General features: G+C 57.5%; 2 protein-coding genes and 1 non-coding gene across 4 annotated transcripts; all 3 read left to right on the top strand.

Annotated features, from left to right (window-relative positions):
- The first annotated feature begins 126 nt into the window (after positions 1-126).
- LOC130404579 (ran GTPase-activating protein 1-like) lies at positions 127-12195 on the top strand. Of its 2 annotated transcripts, none has more exons than XM_056609393.1 (16): positions 127-240; positions 1384-1501; positions 2811-2938; positions 4599-4658; positions 5211-5390; positions 5540-5674; positions 6416-6574; positions 7057-7170; positions 7797-7896; positions 8025-8109; positions 8950-9139; positions 9291-9407; positions 9763-9868; positions 10696-10784; positions 11110-11231; positions 12091-12195. In XM_056609393.1, the coding sequence occupies exons 2-16, from the start codon at positions 1390-1392 to the stop codon at positions 12170-12172; spliced, it is 1779 nt and encodes a 592-aa protein (XP_056465368.1). In that variant the 5' UTR covers positions 127-240; positions 1384-1389; the 3' UTR covers positions 12173-12195. The 2 variants fall into 2 exon arrangements, with proteins under 2 accessions (XP_056465368.1, XP_056465377.1); XM_056609402.1 differs by having other exon boundaries at positions 11110-11275; positions 12091-12165.
- A 1827-nt stretch (positions 12196-14022) lies between these two features.
- chadla (chondroadherin-like a) lies at positions 14023-21529 on the top strand. The gene is made up of 10 exons (XM_056608015.1): positions 14023-14181; positions 14328-14522; positions 15694-15849; positions 16091-16236; positions 17238-17476; positions 18128-18393; positions 19070-19406; positions 19618-19964; positions 20413-20579; positions 20886-21529. The coding sequence occupies exons 1-10, from the start codon at positions 14023-14025 to the stop codon at positions 21244-21246; spliced, it is 2373 nt and encodes a 790-aa protein (XP_056463990.1). The 3' UTR covers positions 21247-21529.
- A 450-nt stretch (positions 21530-21979) lies between these two features.
- Positions 21980-22051, top strand: trnaq-cug (transfer RNA glutamine (anticodon CUG)). Its single transcript has one exon. It is a non-coding gene; the product is annotated as a tRNA-Gln (tRNA).
- The last annotated feature ends 45 nt before the right edge of the window (positions 22052-22096 follow it).

Genomic DNA, 22096 nt, shown 5'->3' with positions numbered 1-22096 from the left:
TGATTTGAAACAAGTTGTGGATTCACTGAACTGAATGTGCAACCATTCCACACGATTTCGGAAAGATGTGCATTGAACTACAAATCGAGGAGGCAGAGCGTGTGTTGTGAACGCGCATTGAACTACAACTCCCAGCAAGCGATTCGGTTTTAAACGTCAGGAGCGAGCGGGAGTGCGAACCTCGAAATATCTGCCAACGTTCCTACAAACCCGCTGCAGTATTGATTAAACACTCCTGTGGTGAGTTCAAATCCATACATTAGACTCCGTTGACCCTCGGCCGTGTTCCGGTAGAGAGAGCACCGGAGACCGGACCCGTTAAGGACGGTTGCCATGGAGAGGACGTGAGAGCGGAGGGCCACGCGAGTGTGCGCCGCTCCGCCGTCCGGTTACCTGGTAGCTCTTTAGCTAGCACGTTCACTCACACACGTTACTAGTGACATAGCACACAATATCTCTTCAGCCAGACTCCTCTGGAGTCCCTGTGGGCTTTGACATGCTGGTATATTATTATAAAGACCAGTATTCTGCTGAACCCAGTGGGCTACTAGCCTAGCAGCATAGCTAGCTAGCGGGTCAGGTGTAAACAGCGCTGTCAGCTCACTGGGTCAGAGCCGGGGAATGCATTGTTCAGGAGACTAAATCCTCCACATAGAGGCTGGAGATCACTAAAGGTCCACATAGAGGCTGGAGATCACTAAAGCCTCAACATAGAGGCTGGAGATCACTAAAGCCTCAACATAGAGGCTGGAGGTCTGAATGATCACTGAAGCCTCCACATAGAGGCTAGAGATCACTGAAGCCTCAACATAGAGGCTAGAGATCACTGAAGCCTCAACATAGAGGCTGGAGGTCTGAATGATCACTGAAGCCTCCACATAGAGGCTAGAGATCACTGAAGCCTCTACATAGAGGCTAGAGATCACTGAAGCCTCAACATAGAGGCTAGAGATCACTGAAGCCTCAACATAGAGGCTGGAGGTCTGAATGATCACTAAAGCCTCCATATAGAGGCTGGTCTGATATCCCCTGACAGTATGTGGGTTTCATCCTAATGCCAGTGTATAATAACGTTGCATCGGTTTCTATGCGTTTCCATGTTGTTGTACATTGACTGTCGGTTGTGTACTTGATGCGTTGTTGTCGTTGTGGTGTTTTCTTTATTGCTTTGTGTTTCATACAGTCTGTGGCCATGTGTTTTTGTTGAACAAGGTTTTTATCTAGTGGTCTTTATTCAGACATAACTGCTCCTTAAACAACCTTATTTCCTTTAAAAAATATACAGTCGATATTTAGCCATCATTGGTAGCAGTAAACTTAGTTGTATAATGGCTGATACATACAATCGGCGTAAAATTAACGATTTACTTGTCCACGATCCAGGCCCCCATGGCGACCGATATTGTTGGGCAGCTGGCCGACTCCCTGGCCCGGACCGGAGTGGAGGAGTGGGAGCTGAGCTACAAGGGCCAGGGCCGGAAGCTGGACAACGCCCAGTCCGGTGAGTGGGACGGGGTAGGACACTATCACCATGAGGGACGCCAGTGGGACGGGGTAGTACACTATCACCATGAGAGACGCCGGTCGGACGGGGTAGGACACTATCACCATGAGGGACGGGGTAGGACACTATCACCATGAGGGACGGGGTAGGACACTATCACCATGAGGGACGCCAGTCAGACGGGGTAGGACACTATCACCATGAGGGACGCCAGTCAGACGGGGTAGGACACTATCACCATGAGAGACGCCAGTGGGACGGGGTAGGACACTATCACCATGAGGGACGGGGTAGGACACTATCACCATGAGAGACGCCAGTGGGACGGGGTAGGACACTATCACCATGAGGGACGCCAGTGGGATGGGGTAGGACACTAGCACCATGAGGGACGGGGTAGGACACTATCACCATGAGAGACGCCACAGGTTAAGGGCTAAGCTGGCAGATAGTACTGAACTGCATTGCAAGCAGGGGAAGGTCATGGAGACATTTAAATTCCTAATCTATTACATTAAAAAAGGACTATTTGGTTATTACAACTTTAATGTGTAAAGTTTAAATATGTACTTTTGTTCATTTTCTTGTAACAGGATGGCGACATTGCTTTTATTGGGGATTATTTGTTTATCAACACGGCGGATGTGCGCGCAGAGTTATAGCCATAAGAAAATTTGTTTGACCGGTTGCCAGGGTTATTTCTGTGTGGTTAATTTGCAGTTGCGGTGTTAACTAGCGATGTTGTCAGCTTACTGTTACATTAAACTGTAATCAGAAAACGCGGTTATATGCTATAGACCCTATAGTATCTGTGGTATAAAGGCTGGGACGAATTTCAAATTATAAACGAACAAGGAGGAGGAGACGTTCCGAAACTGTTGCTGGACGACCTCCATGGTAGCTCTTGGCTTAATGCGTCGCGTTCCTCTTTTCCATTGTCTTTATTGAGCTGGCTACACTGTGTCGCGCTGCTATGATGTCACAGTGTTTAGGTAGCTGCCGCGGCGATCGACGTCCGGCCATAAGGGTACTGTCGGCGGTGGAAACGCGACCTCGGAACTGAGCTGGGCTATACCGCCCCGTCCCTACCGGACTGAGGCGAACCGAACCGTCCGGTGGAAAAGCGCCATTACATACATATTTGAACCTGTCCCTATCGCTGACTTGACAACTGCTTGCCTGCTTCTGTTTTCTCTCCCTGTCCCCTCTCCTCCCTCCCTCTCCCCCCTCCTCCCTCCCTCTCCTCTCTCCTCCCTCCCTCTCCTCCCTCCTCCCTCCCTCTCCCCCCTCCTCCCTCCCTCTCCAGTGGAGGAGATAGTGAAAGAGATCAAGGAGTTCCAGGGTCTGCAGGCCCTTCGTCTGGAGGGGAACACGATCGGAGTGGAGGCGGCGCAGGCCATCGCCAAGGCCCTCCAGACCAAGAGCCAGTTTAAGGTTAGACTAACTAAGGCCCTCCAGACCAAGAGCCAGTTTAAGGTCAGACTAACTAAGGCCCTCCAGACCAAGAGCCAGTTTAAGGTTAGACTAACTAAGGCCCTCCAGAGCAAGAGCCAGTTTAAGGTCAGACTAACTAAGGCCCTCCAGACCAAGAGCCAGTTTAAGGTTAGACTAACTAAGGCCCTCCAGACCAAGAGCCAGTTTAAGGTCAGACTAACTAAGGCCAGTTTAAGGTCAGACTAACTAAGGCCAGTTTAAGGTCAGACTAACTAAGGCCAGTTTAAGGTCAGACTAACTAAGGCCCTCCAGACCAAGAGCCAGTTTAAGATTAGACTAACTAAGGCCCTCCAGACCAAGAGCCAGTTTAAGGTTAGACTAACTAAGTCCCTCCAGACCAAGAGCCAGTTTAAGGTCAGACTAACTAAGGCCAGTTTAAGGTCAGACTAACTAAGGCCAGTTTAAGGTCAGAGTAACTAAGGCCCTTCAGACCAAGAGCCAGTTTAAGGTTCGACTAACTAAGGCCCTCCAGACCAAGAGCCAGTTTAAGGTTAGACTAACTAAGGCCTTCCAGACCAAGAGCCAGTTTAAGGTTAGACTAACTAAGGCCAGTTTAAGGTCAGACTAGCTAAGGCCCTCCAGACCAAGAGCCAGTTTAAGGTTAGACTAACTAAGGCCTTCCAGACCAAGAGCCAGTTTAAGGTTAGACTAACTAAGGCCTTCCAGACGAAGAGCCAGTTTAAGGTTAGACTAACTAAGGCCAGTTTAAGGTCAGACTAACTAAGGCCCTCCAGACCAAGAGCCAGTTTAAGGTCAGACTAACTAAGGCCCTCCAGACCAAGAGCCAGTTTAAGGTCAGACTAACTAAGGCCCTCCAGACCAAGAGCCAGTTTAAGGTTAGACTAACTAAGGCCCTCCAGACCAAGAGCCAGTTTAAGGTTAGACTAACTAAGGCCTTCCAGACCAAGAGCCAGTTTAAGGTTAGACTAACTAAGGCCAGTTTAAGGTCAGACTAACTAAGGCCCTCCAGACCAAGAGCCAGTTTAAGGTCAGACTAACTAAGGCCCTCCAGACCAAGAGCCAGTTTAAGGTCAGACTAACTAAGGCTCACCTCAACTTTAGTAGGAGCAATGGGTTTGCGTAGCTGTGATCTAAATCGTTCCCTATCACGGATATAGCGTAGTGCACTATATAGGGTGCTCGCCATTTTGTAGTGGTGTTCGAATTCTCAGTGTTAAATTTCACGCACTATAAAGTGGACTTAAAATACCCCAAATTTGAGTGAACATACGATGTTCTCCCCATGTTACTCCCGTATACCACAATGCAATGCAGTCGTGTTTTTCCGGATAATAACGAAAACGAAACGACTTTTAGAAATGTTTAGTGTCCGAATTCTCGTTTGTTCGTTCCCTATATAGTGCACTATATCATGCACACTATAAAGGGAATAGTGAGTGAGTGAATAGGGAACGATTTCAAACACAGCGCGTCTTTGTCTATGTGTTGATTCTGTAACTTTTCTGGTTTATTTTTTTCTCACGTCGCGCCCACCCTGAAGAACAAAGGGCGGGTGCTCCCCCGCGGGGAGGAGCGCCTCACAGTTTGAACACCACTGTCCTAATGTATTAACATGGCTCCTCATCGTCTCCCTCCTCAGTGCTGCTACTGGAGTGATATGTTCACAGGCCGGCTGCGCTCTGAGATCCCCCCTGCCCTGGTAGGTCCTGCCCTGTCCCACCACACTAGAGTTTAGAGTCTCTGCCCGAGCCCGAGCCCGACCCGACCCGACCCGCGGTGCCGATATTTCCCACCACTATCCTCGGGCCGGGTCGGGCCGGGCCTTTGATCGAGCGTTTGTGTGTTTTTTTATTTTTTTTTAATCATTGCTTTATTGGCCTAATCTGAGGGGAAATCTATGCCATAAACAGAAATATTATAGGCCTTTACTACACGGGTCTTCTCAATGCCGTGGAACGCTCCGTTCACTTGCATGGGTAGTAGTCCGGTGACTTGTTAACCCCAGCTTCTTCGGTTGCTAAGCGACGTCAACGTCTTTGGCGGACTATTTCTCTGCTGATCAACACTACGAATGCTGGTAACGAATAAATTGTAAAAAGAAACACGCCGTGGTCCTTATATAGAACCCAGAACAGATTCAGGAAGCACAGCTCACAGGGTGGGAAAGGGAGAGATCCCAAAGCTGTTTTATTGGGTTGCCCTCGCCCCTCCAAACCGTTGTTTGAGTCGGTGGTCTCTGTTGAAACCCCAGAACTCCCTGGGCGACGCCCTGGTGACGGCCGGCGCCCGGCTCAGCGTGCTGGACCTCAGCGACAACGCCTTCGGGCCGGACGGCGTCAAGGGCATCGAGCGGCTGCTGAAGAGCCGCGCCTGCCACACGCTGCAGGAGCTGAAGCTCAACAACTGCGGCATGGGCATCGGCGGGGGCAAGGTGAGTCGCCACGACGACCGCCACCGACACCACGCTGCTGTCCGTCGCCACGACGACCGCCTCAGACCCCACGCTGCTGTTGGCATCACGCTGATGTCGGGTCAGTCAGGTTAACGCCCAATAAAGTGGTATTTTATTCATTGTTTCAGATTTTGGCAGCAGCTCTGACGGAGTGCCATAAGAAGTCGAGTGCGTTGGGCGCCCCCCTCAGGCTGAAGGTGTTCATCGCAGGCAGGAACCGGCTGGAGAACGACGGCGCCAGGGCCCTGGCCCAGGCCTTCCAGGTACGAAGCTCCGGGGGGGCGCCCTGCGACCAGGGAGGGGCTCTGGAGGGCTGAGTGGGCCTACTCAGGTTAACACTCTGCGTTCTGTGCCCACCCAATGTCCTGTGCTGCTGAATGAGGGCCGGAGTGCTGCCCCTATCGCCTCGTTAACCCTATATCACCTTGTTAACCCCTTATCACCTCTTTAACTATCTATCACCTCATTAACCCTGTATCACCTCATTAACCCTGTATCACCTCGTTAACCCTGTATCACCTTGTTAACCCTATATCACGTCGTTAACCCTGTATCACCTCGTTAACCCTGTATCATCTCGTTAACCCTGTATCATCTCGTTAACCCTGTATCACCTCGTTAACCCTATATCACCTCGTTAACCCTATATCACCTCGTTAACCCTATATCACCTCGTTAACCCTGTATCACCTCGTTAACCCTGTATCATCTCGTTAACCCTGTATCATCTCGTTAACCCTGTATCACCTCGTTAACCCTATATCACCTCGTTAACCCTATATCACCTCGTTAACCCTATATCACCTCGTTAACCCTGTATCACCTCGTTGACCCTGTATCACCTCGTTAACCCTGTATCACCTCGTTGACCCCTTATCCTGCTTTCCATTCATTCCAGTTCAGTTCCTTCCCCTAGCTTAATGAATAATAATAATGATGAATACTCTACCTGAAGACTGGTTATTAGGCAGCTTGCTTCAGTAAAGCTGTGTTCTGCCCCGCAGCTCATGGGCAGCCTGGAGGAGGTCCACATGCCCCAGAACGGCATCAACCACCCGGGGGTGACGGCGCTGGCCACCGCCATGCAGCACAACGCCGGCCTCCGCGTGCTCAACCTCAACGACAACACCTTCACCAAGAGGGGCGCCATCGCCATGGCCCAGGTACAGAGGGGGACCACGGGTCTGGTCCAGGACCACGGGTCGGGTCCAGGACCAGGTACCAGAGGGGGACCACGGGTCGGGTCTAGGACCACGGGTCGGGTCCAGGACCACGGGTCGGGTCTAGGACCAGGGGGGGGTCGGGTCTAGGACCACGGGTCGGCTCTAGGCCCAGGGGGGGCAGCTCTAGGACCAGGGGGGTCGGGTCTAGGGCCAGGGGGAGTCGGGTCCAGGACCACGGGTTTGCTCTAGGCCCAGGGGGGGTCTGCTCTAGGCCCAGCGGGGGTCGGGTCTAGGCCCAGGGGTCTGGTCCATGACCAGGTGTCGGGTCCAGGACCAGGGGGGGGTCTGGTCTAGGCCCAGACCATCTCTTGCTAGTCTGGTCCTGCTGGTCTCGGCTAGCAGACTAACCAATGAGTCAGGATCAAGAAAACGGTGTAAAGATATGTTTGTGTAAATGGTTTTGACTCTGCGACTCCTCCCAGGCCCTGAAACACCTACGCAGCGTCCAGGTGATCAACTTCGGGGACTGTCTGGTGCGGTCGGAGGGGGCCATCGCCATCGCAGAAACCGTGTCAGAAGGACTCCCTATCCTCAAGGTGAGAATGACCTCTCGCAGCACACCTGTAGTAACAAGCAGAGACACACCTGTAGTAACGAGCAGAAGCACTCCTGTAGTAACGAGCAGAGACACACCTGTAGTAACGAGCAGAAGCACTCCTGTAGTAACGAGCAGAAGCACACCTGTAGTAACGAGCAGAAACACACCTGTGGTAACGAGCAGAGACACACCTGTAGTAACGAGCAGAAACACACCTGTGGTAACGAGCAGAGACACACCTGTAGTAACGAGCAGAAGCACTCCTGTAGTAACGAGCAGAAACAGACCTGTAGTAACGAGCAGAGACACACCTGTAGTAACGAGCAGAAGCACACCTGTAGTAACGAGCAGAGACACACCTGTAGTAACGAGCAGAGACACACCTGTGGTAACGAGCAGAGACACACCTGTGGTAACGAGCAGAGACACACCTGTGGTAACGAGCAGAGACACACCTGTGGTAACGAGCAGAGACACACCTGTAGTATTGAGCAGAGACACACCTGTAGTATTGAGCAGAGACACACCTGTGGTAACGAGCAGAAGCACACCTGCTGGAGCCGGGCGGTGTGCGTTGCACACGCGTCAGACTGTGATCTCCTGCCCTGCTCCCTCTCTGACCAGGAGCTGAACCTGTCGTTTGGGGAGATCACCGAGGAGGCCGCTCTGGCACTGGCCCACGCAGTGAAGAGCAAGACCCACCTGGAGAAGCTGGACCTCAACGGTAGGGACCCTCCCTCCCTCCCTCCCTCCCTCCCTCCCACCGAGGGCTCTGTGAGGCACCTGACCCAGTATAAAGACCATGGCTGTGGAGGATGTAGCTCTCTCTGAGCCCCTGTCCCCTCCGTTTAGGGAACGCTCTGGGGGTGGAAGGCTGCGAGGCGCTGAAGGAGGCCATGCAGAGTATGAAGATAGGAGACCTGCTGGGCTCCCTCAGGTGAGAGGGGGGACCAGTGAGCTGCTGGGAGGGGACCAGTGAGCTGCTGGGAGGGACCAGTGACCTGCTGGGAGAGGGAGGGACCAGTGACCTGCTGGGAGAGGGAGGGACCAGTGAGCTGCTGGGAGGGGACCAGTGACCTGCTGGGAGGGACCAGTGACCTGCTGGGAGGGGACCAGTGACCTGCTGGGAGGGACCAGTGACCTGCTGGGAGTGACCAGTGACCTGCTGGGAGGGGACCAGTGACCTGCTGGGAGGGACCAGTGACCTGCTGGGGGGGGGACCAGTGACCTGCTGGGAGGGGACCAGTGACCTGCTGGGGGGGGACCAGTGACCTGCTGGGAGGGACCAGTGACCTGCTGGGAGGGGACCAGTGACCTGCTGGGAGGGGACCAGTGACCTGCTGGGAGGGGACCAGTGACCTGCTGGGGGGGGACCAGTGACCTGCTGGGAGGGGGCCAGTGACGTGCTGGGAGGGGACCAGTGACCTGCTGGGAGGGACCAGTGACCTGCTGGGGGGGGACCAGTGACCTGCTGGGAGGGGACCAGTGACCTGCTGGGAGGGGACCAGTGACCTGCTGGGAGGGGACCAGTGACCTGCTGGGAGGGGACCAGTGACCTGCTGGGGGGGGACCAGTGACCTGCTGGGAGGGGGCCAGTGACGTGCTGGGAGGGGACCAGTGACCTGCTGGGAGGGACCAGTGACCTGCTGGGGGGGGACCAGTGACCTGCTGGGAGGGGACCAGTGACCTGCTGGGAGGGGACCAGTGACCTGCTGGGAGGGGACCAGTGACCTGCTGGTATAATAATAAAGACACTAACTTGTTTGTTTTGCTGCAGTGATGACGAGGGTGAGCCAGAAGTCGACGACGATGATGATGATGATGACGATGAGGAGACGGATGAAGAAGGTGTAGAGGAGGAGGAGGAGGAGGAAGAGGAAGATGGGGAGGAAGAAGATGACCAAGAGGATGAGGAGGAGGAGGAGGAGGAGGAGGAGGAAGAGGAGGATGAAAGCCCTGGAGTAAAGGCAAGAGATCCTGTGTGCCACAACCATGCAATTCTCTCTGGTTTCCCCACGGGCCCCAGGGGTCCACTCCCGGGCCCCGGGGGTCCACTCCCGGGCCCCGGGGCCGACGGCCCCCTCCTGTCCGTGTGTCTCACTGTGATGTTCTCTCCAGGTCTCCACCCCGGCCTCGGCCCCGCGCCCCCCTGACGTGTCGTCCTTCCTCAGCTTCCCCTCGCCGGACAAGCTGCTCAAACTAGGGGCCAAGAGGGCTCTACTCATCGAGGAGCAGGTGAACACACACACACACGCACACGCACACACGCACACGCACAAGCACACACCTCCACTAGGGGTGTATCTCTGGTTCCATCACGATACGATATTAAATCGATTCATTGGACAACGATACGATGTTTGCTGATATCTGTGGATGGTTTTCTTCTAAAAACCAAACATCCCTCGGAATGATCTTGGCTGTTAAGAGAGTGGCCAGATTGGGCAAATTGTCCTGCCCTATTTGGCTACTTTTAATTAGGCTGGAAAGACGGGAAATATGCCCAAACTGGCAACCCAAACCGAATGTAGGCCTCCTTGCGCTCCCACATGTGCGCTCCTGAGCTGCAGGGTTCCTCTCTCGCCGTCAGGTGGACCTCTCCGACGCCATGAAGACGGCCCGCGCCTTCCTCACCATCTCCTCCGTCTACAAGGAGGAGAACGAGGAGCTGAAGACGGCCGTCCTGGACAGCATCGGTGAGACACACGCACACGCACACGCACACGCACACGCACACGCAGACACACACGCACGCGCACGCACACGCACACGCAGACGCAGACGCAGACGCACACAGACACACGCACACGCACACGCAGACACACACAGACACAGACACAGACACAAACACGCAGACACAGACACACACAGACACAGACGCAGACGCAGACGCAGACACACACAGACACAGACACAGACAGACACACAGACACAGACACAGACACAGACACAGACACACATAGACACAGATGCAGACGCAGACGCAGACACAAACAGACACAGACACAGACACAGACACACACAGACACAGACACAGACACACACAGACACAGACACAGACACACAGACACAGACACAGACACAGACACAGACACAGACACAGACACACAGTCCAACTAGTGAGAGAGGGCTGGGCCGGTCGGTCCTGGGGGGGGGGGGTCGATGGTGCCTGAGGACCTCCCCTCCCCTGTACTGGACCCCCCCCCTCTGAGGACCCCCCCCCCCCCCCCCCCCCTCTGAGCCCTGACCTGGAGCAGCAGGTGATCCTTTATACTGTACTGGACCCCCCCCTCTGAGCCCTGACCTGGAGCAGCAGGTGATCCTTTATACTGTACTGGACCCCCCCCTCTGAGCCCTGACCTGGAGCAGCAGGTGATCCTCTATACTGTACTGGACCCCCCCCCCCCTCTGAGCCCTGACCTGGAGCAGCAGGTGATCCTCTATACTGTACTGGACCCCCCCCCCCCCCCCCCCCCCTCTGAGCCCTGACCTGGAGCAGCAGTGATCCTCTATCTTCTCCCAGACGGCGTCCTGAGGAAGGCCTTCTCCAGCCCCTCCTTCCAGGGCTACGACTTCGTCTCGTGTCTGCTGGTGCTGCTGGGGCTCATTAAGGTACGCTGGAGTTCAGAGGACCCCCCCGGTCTGAGGGGGGCGGGGGGCATCAGGAGAGTGGCTACCGAGTGGATCAGACTGATCCTGGTCCAGGGCTCCCCCTCTAGAGGGGCAGCCCTCTAGAGGGGTCCCCAGGACCTCTAGAGGGCGCCCTCTACAGTCAGACAGGTTCAGGGGGGGGGGGCTTCAGAGGCAGAACCTGAGTCGGGCCCATGTCACTCATGTCCCCCTGTGTACCCCCCCCCCCCTGTGTACCCCCCCTCTGCCCCCCCTGAGTCCTCCTCTCTCCCCCTGACCCCCCCCCCCCCCCCCCCCCCCCCTCCAGAGCGAGGACAAGGTGAAGCCGGTGCGGGTGGTCCCGGGCCAGCTGGAGGCCCTGGAGCACGTGGTGCGTCAGGACTACTTCCCCCGGGAGAGCGTGGCCGTGCTGGAGGCCTTCATGTCCCGGTAAGGGCCGGACCGGGTCTGACATGAGGCCGGGCCCCACCAAGGTACCCCCCCCCCCCCCCCCAGGGGCCTCAGGGCCGCTCTGTCGCATGTCACATGTTCACAACGCTGGGGCCGCTGGGAAAAACCACTCTGCACCACGGGTTAAACCACTCTGCACCTCACGGGGGGTTAAACCACTCTGCACCACGGGTTAAACCACTCTGCACCACGGGTTTAACCACTCTGCACCTCACGGGTTAAACCACTCTGCCCCTCACGGGTTAAACCACTCTGCCCCTCACGGGTTAAACCACTCTGCACCTCACGGGTTAAACCACTTTGCACCTCACGGGTTAAACCACTCTGCACCTCACTGGGGGTTAAACCACTCTGCACCTCACTGGGGGTTAAACCACTCTGCACCTCACTGGGGGTTAAACCACTCTGCACCTCACGGGGGGTTAAACCACTCTGCACCTCACGGGGGGTTAAACCACTCTGCACCTCACTGGGGGTTAAACCACTCTGCACCTCACGGGGGGTTAAACCACTCTGCACCTCACGGGTTAAACCACTCTGCACCTCATGGGTTAAACCACTCTGCACCTCACTGGGGGTTAAACCACTCTGCACCTCACGGGTTAAACCACTCTGCACCTCACGGGGGGTTAAACCACTCTGCACCTCACGGGGGGTTAAACCACTCTGCACCTCACGGGTTAAACCACTCTGCACCTCACGGGGGGTTAAACCACTCTGCACCTCACGGGGGGTTAAACCACTCTGCACCTCTCGGCTGTTCTTGGGTTGTTTCTTTCTACATTATCTGTGATGACTGTTGTCTGACTGTTGTCTGACTGTTGTCTGGTCTCCGTAGCAACAGCAAGGCCCTGGAGCCGGTGGACGGGGCCCGCAGCGGGCTGCAGACCACCCTGCAGGGCCTCCAGGGGGGCAGCTGAGGGCCCCCCCCACCCCGCCCCTAATGAAGGAAGGACCCCTCAGACCGGACCCTGGAGGGGGGCAGCTGAGGGCCCCCCCCCCCCCCCCACCCCGCCCCTAATGAAGGAAGGACCCCTCAGACCGGACCCTGGAGGGGGGCAGCTGAGGGCCCCCACCCACCCCCCACCCCGCCCCTAATGAAGGAAGGACCCCTCAGACCGGACCCTGGAGGGGTGGGCCGAGGGACGCCAGCTCAACTCCCCCCCCCCCCCCCCCCCAGTACCCAGGCCAGCCCCCCCCCCCCCCCCCCCCCCCCCCCCCAGGACCCAGGCCAGCCCCCCCCCCAGGACCCAGGCCAGTCCCCCCCCAGGACCCAGGCCAGTCCCCCCCCAGGACCCAGGCCAGCCCCCCCCCCCAGGACCCAGTCCCCCCCCCCCCCCCCCCAGTCCTCCAGCAGCCAGCGGGGCCTCCTGTGTTCCTGGGCGTGAGGTCCTGACTGGAGTAGGACCGGACACCAGGAGACCCCGTCATGGACCCGGCGGTCCCCCCCCTGGACCTGGTCTAACCCCCCCCTGGACCTGGTCTAACCCCCCCCCTGGACCTGGTCTAACCCCCCCCTGGACCTGGTCTAACCCCCCCCCTGGACCTGGTCTTACCCCCCCCCTGGACCTGGTCTAACCCCCCCCTGGACCTGGTCTAACCCCCCCCCCTGGACCTGGTCTTACCCCCCCCCTGGACCTGGTCTAACCCCCCCCCTGGACCTGGTCTAACCCCCCCCCCCCCCCCCCCCCCTACACACACACACACACTTCTGGGACTCGATCACACAGCAGAAGTCTGTCGGAGAAACGCACAAACCCGCGCTGGTGATGGCGCTCTCGTTTTATAAACCTTCATTTCAGGGGACCTTCCTTAGGACTATTAACCTTTATTTTATATTGAGTGTTTAATCAACAAGTTAAACAAAAAGAATAATAATACACAAAAAAATCTTTAATATGTAAATGTGTGAATTGTGTGAACATGCAACAAATAAAATGTTACAAAGGGACAAAGTATAAATTGCCATTTGTCCGTTAAAAATAAAAAAGTCAGCCTCGACTGTCGTCACTAAATGTCTCTCACACAACATTTACCGTGGGGGTTTTCAAACATGCTCTGGCCGAGGTCCAACAGGGCTGTTCTCTTTGATCAAGCAAGAAAATGTAGAACGAGGGTGTTAATCTGAACTGAGGGGAGCACGGTCGAGGGTCAGCCCGGAGGAATGTCCCAGCCCCGTGTTGGCCGTCTGAGGCCCGTCTGAGGCCCGTCTGGAGGCCTCTCCCCGCGGCCGGGGTCCAGGCGAGGTGTCGCTGGAGGAGTGCACTGGATGAGGTCAGACGCTGGAGACTGAGCCCCCATATCACTGAGGATTTTTGAACTACCAACTCGGGCTTTACTTTTACAAACGAGGTAAGGGGATTGTGATGTTTGTTCTGCCAGCAAGTCTTACCGGTTTTGTGATTAACAGGTCAAACAATGTATTGAATCAAATAGATATGTCGAACTGCAAATAAAGGGACGGACGCTTGTACAATGGTCAAGTAAAAGCATTTCACAAATTAACTTCAGTCGCACCTGTTTGACTGTTTCACTGTATGTTCATTGTTCATTGTTATTGTCTTAATGTATGCACCTTATTCACCAAGCCAAATTCCTGGTTGGTGTAAAACCCTTCTTGGCAATTAAATCCTTTCTGATTCTGATTCTGATTCTGACCTACATTTGAGTAGAGGTTGATAACGAAATGCATTTGAATCCGTAACCTCTTCAAACTGAGAGATACTGTTTGGTTCCTCTGAATTTTCCACCTGACCTCCTGTTTGCACAGATGACATTCTTCTGCGTCTTTATGTTCGGAGCGCTCCTCTCTTTGGACGCTGCGGTGGAAGCTGGCAAATGCCCCAAAATGTGCACATGTGACGGTGCCAAACTCACCGTCGCCTGCGTGGGCAAGAACCTGACCGAGGTGCCGTCCACTGTGGACGAAGTAAGACCTATTTACATTTTCTATAAAATAGTCAATTTAGGTTCATTTTCTATTGATTGAACAGACGTCCTCTTTCCACCTAATTCATTCCAGTAGCCGCAACAACCAGTGAACAGTGTGGGGCGCCTCGTTGTCGTTGTCTCCAGATCACCCTGAAGCTTGACCTGCGCGGGAACCACCTGCAGGTGCTGCCGCGCGGCGCCTTCCTCCACACGCCCTACCTGACGCACCTCGACCTGCAGCGCTGCAGCCTCGTGCACGTGAAGGAGGGCGCCTTCCGAACCCTGGGCCGCGTGGTCTCCCTCAACCTGGCCTACAATAACATCGACATCTTGTACCAGGTTAGAGGGTCGGGACGGGAACGTTCCTCTGGCCCCCCTGGAGAGAGCACCCTGTTGTTCGCTGTTTTCACCACAGGGGGGCGCCCAAAGCGGCCAGTCGGTGCCATCGGGATGTGTGAGGAAGTCGGTGTTGCACGCGACGGTGTGGTGCAATGTCTCACCGTAACCACCACTTCCTACTAGAATAGGCTGTCAAAATAATAAAACCCCCGACCACAGCGGTGAACCCTCAGTCGAAGTGTTCTGTGAAGCAATTTGGATTTACAATAGTCACGGCTGGCCAAGGGGAGCGTACCTATGTCCCCCGGGTCCTATGTTCCCCGGGTCCTATGTTTCCCGGGTTCTATGTTCCACCCTGTGAGCAAATCTTTTTTTCGTAGGATGGTAGAGGCACACCGCCTTTCTCGCCTCTGATTCGCCTGTGATTGGTAATCCTAACCATAACCCTAAACCTGACCCTAACTCTTTGCACCCGGGTAACATAGGACCTAGTTACCCAGGTTTAAGCTAACTAACCTACGTGCTGCCCATAGCCAAACACACATACCTTGCATGTTTACATTGTTTACTCGATTTAGACTTTTGAAATGTTGTTCAAATCCCTTCACTTGATTTAAGCCATTTAACGTTTCTTTATGTCTTAATCTATGTGGCTTTATTAAAAAATATGTTCCACCTCACTTTGCACTACAGCACTCAACGCATTTTCTGCAGGAAATGCGTTCTCTAGTTTGCATTGTTATCACCTTTCCTGTCTGGCTGTGGCCGGGGTTCGGTAGGGGCTAGGGTAAAATGAAGAACACCCTGGAAGTAAAAGGACCACAATTACACACAGCATTGTACCTTGAGGGCCCCTCTAGAAGTCTGAACCACGTTATGGCCCCCCCTTACCACTGACTCATACCACGTCCCCACCGGCGGCCGCGGTGCCGTCCCAACACTGGTGGCACCGTCCTGTCGTCCAATCAGACGTCTCACTGAGCGAGTGACTTCACCTTTGACCCCCCACCTGTCCTGCTTCCACTGCTGTGTTAGCAAGTGAATTTGAGCTCACTCACTCACTCACTCACTCACTCACTCACTCTCTCACACACAGAGCACTCTACCTGGAGAGAGAGACTTGTAAAATGTCCTGATGTTGGTTTCATCCAGCCCTCCCTGTCTGTCCCAGGAGGCCTTCGACGGGCTGTCCTCCCTGAAGGAGCTCCTGTTGGACCATAACCGCGTGGAGGAGGTCCAGCCTGGAGCCTTCATGCAGCTGGGCTTCCTCAACCTGCTGCAGCTCAGCCACAACCAGCTGGTCTACCTGCCCAACATGGCCTTCCAGGTACACACACACACACACACACACACACACACACACACACACACACACGCACACGCACACACCGGTCTACCTCACCTACATTTAAGTGACTGACAAACAATCCCTGTGTGATCCCCGTGTGACCCCACGTGATCCCCGTGTGATCCCCGTGTGACCCCACGTGATCCCCGTGTGACCCCCTGTGACCCCACGTGACCCCGTGTGACCCCCTGTGACCCCACGTGACCCCGTGTGACCCCAGGGCCTGCAGAACATCCAGTGGCTCCGCCTGAGCCACAACTCCATCAACAACCTGGCCCCCGAGGCCTTCGCCGGCCTGCTGTCCCTGGGACGCCTCAGCCTGGACCACAACGAGCTGCAGTTCTTCCCAACCGAGACCCTGACCCGGTAGGACCCGACCCGGTAGGACTAGACCCGGTAGGACCCTGACCCGGTAGGACCCGACCCGGTAGGACCAGACCCGGTAGGACCCTGACCCGGTAGGACCCTGACCCGGTAGGACCCGACCCGGTAGGACCCGACCCGGTAGGACCAGACCCGGTAGGACCCGACCCGGTAGGACTAGACCCGGTAGGACCCTGACCCGGTAGGACCCGACCCGGTAGGACCAGACCCGGTAGGACCCGACCCGGTAGGACCCGACCCGGTAGGACTAGACCCGGTAGGACCCTGACCCGGTAGGACCCGACCCGGTAGGACCAGACCCGGTAGGACCCGACCCGGTAGGACCCGACCCGGTAGGACCAGACCCGGTAGGACCAGACCCGGTAGGACCCGACCCGGTAGGACCCGACCCGGTAGGACCAGACCCGGTAGGACCCGACCCGGTAGGACCCGACCCGGTAGGACTAGACCCGGTAGGACCAGACCCGGTAGGACCCGACCCGGTAGGACCCTGACCCGGTAGGACCAGACCCGGTAGGACCTGACCCGGTAGGACCAGACCCGGTAGGACCAGACCCGGTAGGACCTGACCCGGTAGGACCCGGTAGGACTAGACCCGGTAGGACCCGACCCGGTAGGACCCGACCCGGTAGGACCAGACCCGGTAGGACTAGACCCGGTAGGACCAGACCCGGTAGGACCCGACCAGGTAGGACCCGACCCGGTAGGACCAGACCCGGTAGGACTAGACCCGGTAGGACCCGACCCGGTAGAACCCGACCCGGTAGGACCAGACCCGGTAGGACCCGGTAGGACCCGACCCGGTAGGACCAGACCCGGTAGGACCCGACCCGGTAATACAGCCCTTACTCTATGAGGTCAACAGGGTCCCACAGCCCTCCCAGTGGAAGGTCCCAGTAAGAGGAGTGTAGAGTGGGGGGACTGGTTGCCATGGCGGCCAGAGCGCTGAGTGTCTCCTCTGCCCCCCCCCCCCCCCCCCTCAGGCTCCCGGCCCTCACCCGTCTGGACATGGGCTCCAACCCCATGACCTACCTGGGGGAGGAGGCGGTGGCCCTGCCCCGACTCACCTCCCTCCTCCTGGACCACATGTCCCTGCAGGACCTGTCGGACACGGCCCTGACCCGGGCCCCCCGCCTCACCCACCTGGACCTCAGCCACAACCAGCTGCGCTGCCCAGAGCCCCCCAGGGGGCCCACCGCGCTGCTCAGCCTCAACCTCACCGGTAAGACCCCCCCCCAGGGGGGCAGACGGATACTAAAGCATTTGTTTGATTATAAAAAGGAACGTCGGTGGATTGGTGCGGATCGGGGGCGGAGCCTCAACCATCTACTGAGCAGCACCGCACTGTCCCAAAGATAACTACTGATGAGCCTCAACCATCTACTGAGCAGCACCGCACTGTCCCAAAGATAACTACTGATGAGCCTCAACCATCTACTGAGCAGCACCGCACTGTCCCAAAGATAACTACTGATGTTCATCTGTCTGTCTGTCTGTCTGTCTGTCTGTCTGTCTGTCTGTCTGTCTGTCTGTCTGTCTGTCTGTCTGTCTGTCTGTCCCTACCTCCCTCCCTCTCCCTCTCTCTCTCTCTCCCCTCTCTCTCCCCTCTCTCTCCCCTCTCTCTCCTCTCTCTCCCCTCTCTCTCCTCTCTCTCTCTCTCTCTCTCTCTCTCTCTCCCTCCCCTCTCTCTCCCCTCTCTCTCCTCTCTCTCTCTCTCTCTCTCTCCCTCTCTCTCTCTCTCTCTCTCTCTCTCTCTCTCTCTCTCTCTCCCCCTCTCTCTCTCTCTCTCTCTCTCTCTCTCTCTCTCTCTCTCTCTCTCTCTCTCTCTCCCTCTCCCCCTCCCCCTCCCCCTCCCTCTCTCCCTCTCCCTCAGGGAACCCCATCCTGTGTAACTGCTTCCTGCGGCCCCTGCGGCAGTGGGCCCTGCAGAAGCGTGTGAATTTGCTGGGGGCCTGCGCGGGGCCCGCCCACCTCGCGGGGGGACCCCTGGGGGAGCTGGGGCTCCAGGATCTGCGCTGCCGCAGCCGGCAGGAGATGCTGAAGGAGGAGTTTGAGGAGCAGGAGGAGAGCCGGGTGGGCGCGGTCACCACGGCGACGCCGGTCCAGGGGGCCCCGTGTCCCGGGGGCTGTGACTGCCAGGTGAGCGGGGGCCGCCGGCGGGAACCTCATCTCTAACGCCGTCGCTAACGGCTTCACAACAGGGTTCATTAGTGTGGCCCCTCGTCACAGGTCCAGGCTCAAGGGCTTGAAGGCCCCGACCGGACCCCAACCCCCAGAGGGCCGGAAGAACTCTTAATCAGCAAGGAGGGAATCTAGAGTGGGGGGTCCCTCCTTCAGAGTGGGGGTCCCTCCTTCAGAGTGGGGGGTCCCTCCTTCAGAGTGGGGGTCCCTCCTTCAGAGGGGGGGACCCCTCCTTCAGAGGGGGGGATCCCTCCTTCAGAGTGGGGGGTCCCTCCTTCAGAGTGGGAGGCCCCTCCTTCAGAGTGGATCCCTCCTTCAGAGGGGATCCCTCCTTCAGAGTGGATCCCTCCTTCAGAGGGGGCGGTCCCTCCTTCCGAGTGGGGGTCCCTCCTTTAGAGTGGGGGTCCCTCCTTCAGAGTGGGGGGTCCTTCCTTCCGAGTCGGGGTCCCTCCTTCAGAGGGGGGGGTCCCTCCTTCAGGGATGGTCAGGAGTGCAGTGGGGGCCATGACAGACACACGGGGAGTACCGATCTCACTGGCCGCCTGCCGCTCCGCCGTGGGGGGGTCCGGGCGCCGGCCCCCCACGGCGCTGCAGACCGGACGGTGAGTGACGTCTCCTTGGTCTCCCTCCCCAGGAGGAGGCGCAGCACGCGTCCTGCGAGGGGCGCGGGCACACCACCGTCCCCCGGGGGTTCCCCAACAACACCCAGCTCCTCGATCTCCGCGGCAACCCCCTCGGCCGGCTCCCTAGCGACAGCTTCCCGGGCGCGTCACGGGTGGTGTCGCTCCACCTGGAGCTCTGCCAGCTCCACCGGGTGGAGGGCGGGGCCTTCGGCGGCATGACGGACCTCTTCTACCTGTACCTGTCCCACAACGGGCTGACGGCGCTGGGCCCCGGGGCCTTCAGCGGGGCCCCCGGCCTCACCTACCTCCACCTGGAGGGCAACCGGCTGGCCGCCTTCCCGGGAGCAGGTGGGCGGCGCTCCCGGGGTTTAGGGAGGCGGGGCAGGAGGGATGGGGGGAGTCGTGTTCCCATGACAACACGGTAGACGGGGGCTCCTACAGTGAGCCCCCGTGGGGGGGGGCCCCACCTCTTTGCCGGGGCGGGGGCCCTCTTGCTTTCGGGGGGGGGGGCCCTAACACCCACACCACCCTAACCTCTGACCCCCCCCCCCTCCCCCAGCGCTGAAGCCCCTCCCCAGTCTACTGGCGCTGCACCTGGAGGGCAACGCCATCTCGGCCCTGGCCCCCGGCGGCCTTCTGGGGGCCCCCGCCCTCAGGGAGCTCTACCTCACCAACAACACCGTGGCGACCATCGCCCCCGGCGCCCTGGACTCCGCCCACCTGGACGCCCTCCACCTGGACTCCAACCGGCTGACCGCAGTGCCCAGCCGGGCCCTCCGGGGGGCCCCCGCGCTGCGCCTCCTTCAGCTCTCCGGGAACCCCATCCGCACGCTGGGGGCCCGGGCCTTCCAGCCCGCGGGCCGCAGCCTGAGGAGGCTGTACCTGGACGGGACAGGGCTGCAGACGGTGAGCCAACCCCCCCCCCACCCCCCAGCCCCTCTGCCCCCAGAGGGGCGCTGGCTGTGAGGAAGGCAGTGAGGCCGTGTTGGTCAGTGAGGCCGTGTTGGTCAGTGAGGCCGTGTCGGTCAGTGAGGCCGTGTCGGTCAGTGAGGCCGTGTTGGTCAGTGAGGCCGTGTCGGTCAGTGAGGCCGTGTGCGTGTTGGGCAGTGAGGCCGTGTTGGTCAGTGAGGCCGTGTCGGTCAGTGAGGCCGTGTCGGTCAGTGAGGCCGTGTCGGTCAGTGAGGCCGTGTCGGTCAGTGAGGCCGTGTCGGTCAGTGAGGCCGTGTCGGTCAGTGAGGCCGTGTCGGTCAGTGAGGCCGTGTCGGTCAGTGAGGCCGTGTCGGTCAGTGAGGCCGTGTGCGTGTTGGTCAGTGAGGCCGTGTCGGTCAGTGAGGCCGTGTGTGTGTTCCCCCAGATGTCCCGGGAGGCGCTGGTGGGCCTGGGGGCCGGCCTGGTGCTGCTGTCCCTGGGAGGGAACCAGCTGGAGGGGCTCCCGGACCTGCGGGCCCTGGAGGGCCTGGAGGAGGTGAACCTGCTCCACAACCCGCTGCGCTGCGACTGCCCCCTGCTGCCCCTCCGCAGGTGGGTCCCCCCGCCGGGCGACACCGCGGGGGCCATGACGGCTAGGGGCTCTGGGATAAGAGGGGGTGCTGCTCTACGTTAACCTCTCTCTCTCCCTCCCTATCTCCCCCCTCCTCCCTCCCTCTCCCCCCTCCTCCATGTCCTACCTCCTCCCTTTCTCCCCCCTCCTCCCTCTCTCCCTATCTCCCCCTTCCTCCCTCCTCTCTCTCCCCCCTCCTCCCTCCCTCCCTATCTCCCCCCTCCCTCCCTATCTCCCCCCCCCTTCTCCCTCTCTCTCCCCCCCTTCTCCCTCCCTCTCTCCCACAGGTGGATGGAGAACACGTCTCTGGCTCTGACAGCCACCTGCGGTCACCCTCCCGAGGTCAGAGGTCAACGTGTGCGACAGGTTGAGGTGTTCAAGTCCTGCGTGGAGACCAGTCCTCCTACGGACCACGCGGTCCCCAGGTCCCAAACCCTCAAGGTCCCCCCAACCCTCAAGGTCCCCACGGGGAAGACCAAGCCAGCCAAGCCCAGAGCCAAGCCTCAGAGGAAGTCCAAGACCCCCACGAAGTCCAAGACCCCCACGAAGTCCAAGACCCCCACGAAGTCCAAGACCCCCACGAAGACCGAGACCCCCGCGAAGACCACGAAGAAGCCCAAGAAGACCTCGAGACCGGATCAGAGCTGACATGTGAACCCTGGGCAGTAGAGGGACACGTTGGTGGTGTGATGTGAGCCCTAGGTGTCTCCTGGGACTGGTTATGTTATCTGATGTGAGCCCTAGGTGTCTCCTGGGACTGGTTATGTTATCTGATGTGAGCCCTAGGTGTCTCCTGGGACTGGTTATGTTATCTGATGTGAGCCCTAGGTGTCTCCTGGGACTGGTTATGTTATTGCGGGACAGAGACTACATCTCGTTTGGTTTTGGAGATTGTGTTTGAGTGGGACCATCTATTTAACTGAATAAACAAACTAACTCCTCTACTCGGTGTAATGCACTCAGTGATCATAGAGAGCTATTCTCATGCCACAAATGTGGATTTATATTTGATTTTGAAAATATGGCCAAGTGAATTATAATCTGCTCAGCCTTCCCTTTAACCCTGAAAACAACCAAAACATTGCAGTCTGGCAGGGTTTAAAGCAGGGTTTACACCCGAGTCTGTCCTATGGTCGGACCGGGTTTAGAAATGGACTCGATGACCTCATGTCTCCAGCAGAGGGCAGAACTCGTTAGACACTAATGTCGTACAGTCTATGGTCCTGAGGTCTTTATAGGAAGCGTACACCCCTCTTTAGACTCTTATACATACTATGGTTATCTAGAGCTGGTTGAGATTGGTTTATAACCGAAAGTAAACATAGAATTGTATACATAAATAATAAGTATTAATTTAAGAGTGCTAGGCCATCCCCACAGTGGTTCTATGGTGTAATGGTTAGCACTCTGGACTCTGAATCCAGCGATCCGAGTTCAAATCTCGGTAGAACCTGTCTTTTGTCGTTTTCAACATAGACAGTATTTTTCCACAACTCAT

Source organism: Gadus chalcogrammus, chromosome 2, assembly GCF_026213295.1.
Source record: "Gadus chalcogrammus isolate NIFS_2021 chromosome 2, NIFS_Gcha_1.0, whole genome shotgun sequence".
Taxonomy (NCBI): Eukaryota; Metazoa; Chordata; class Actinopteri; order Gadiformes; family Gadidae; genus Gadus; species Gadus chalcogrammus.
This window is presented reverse-complemented; position numbering and strand designations above follow the sequence as displayed.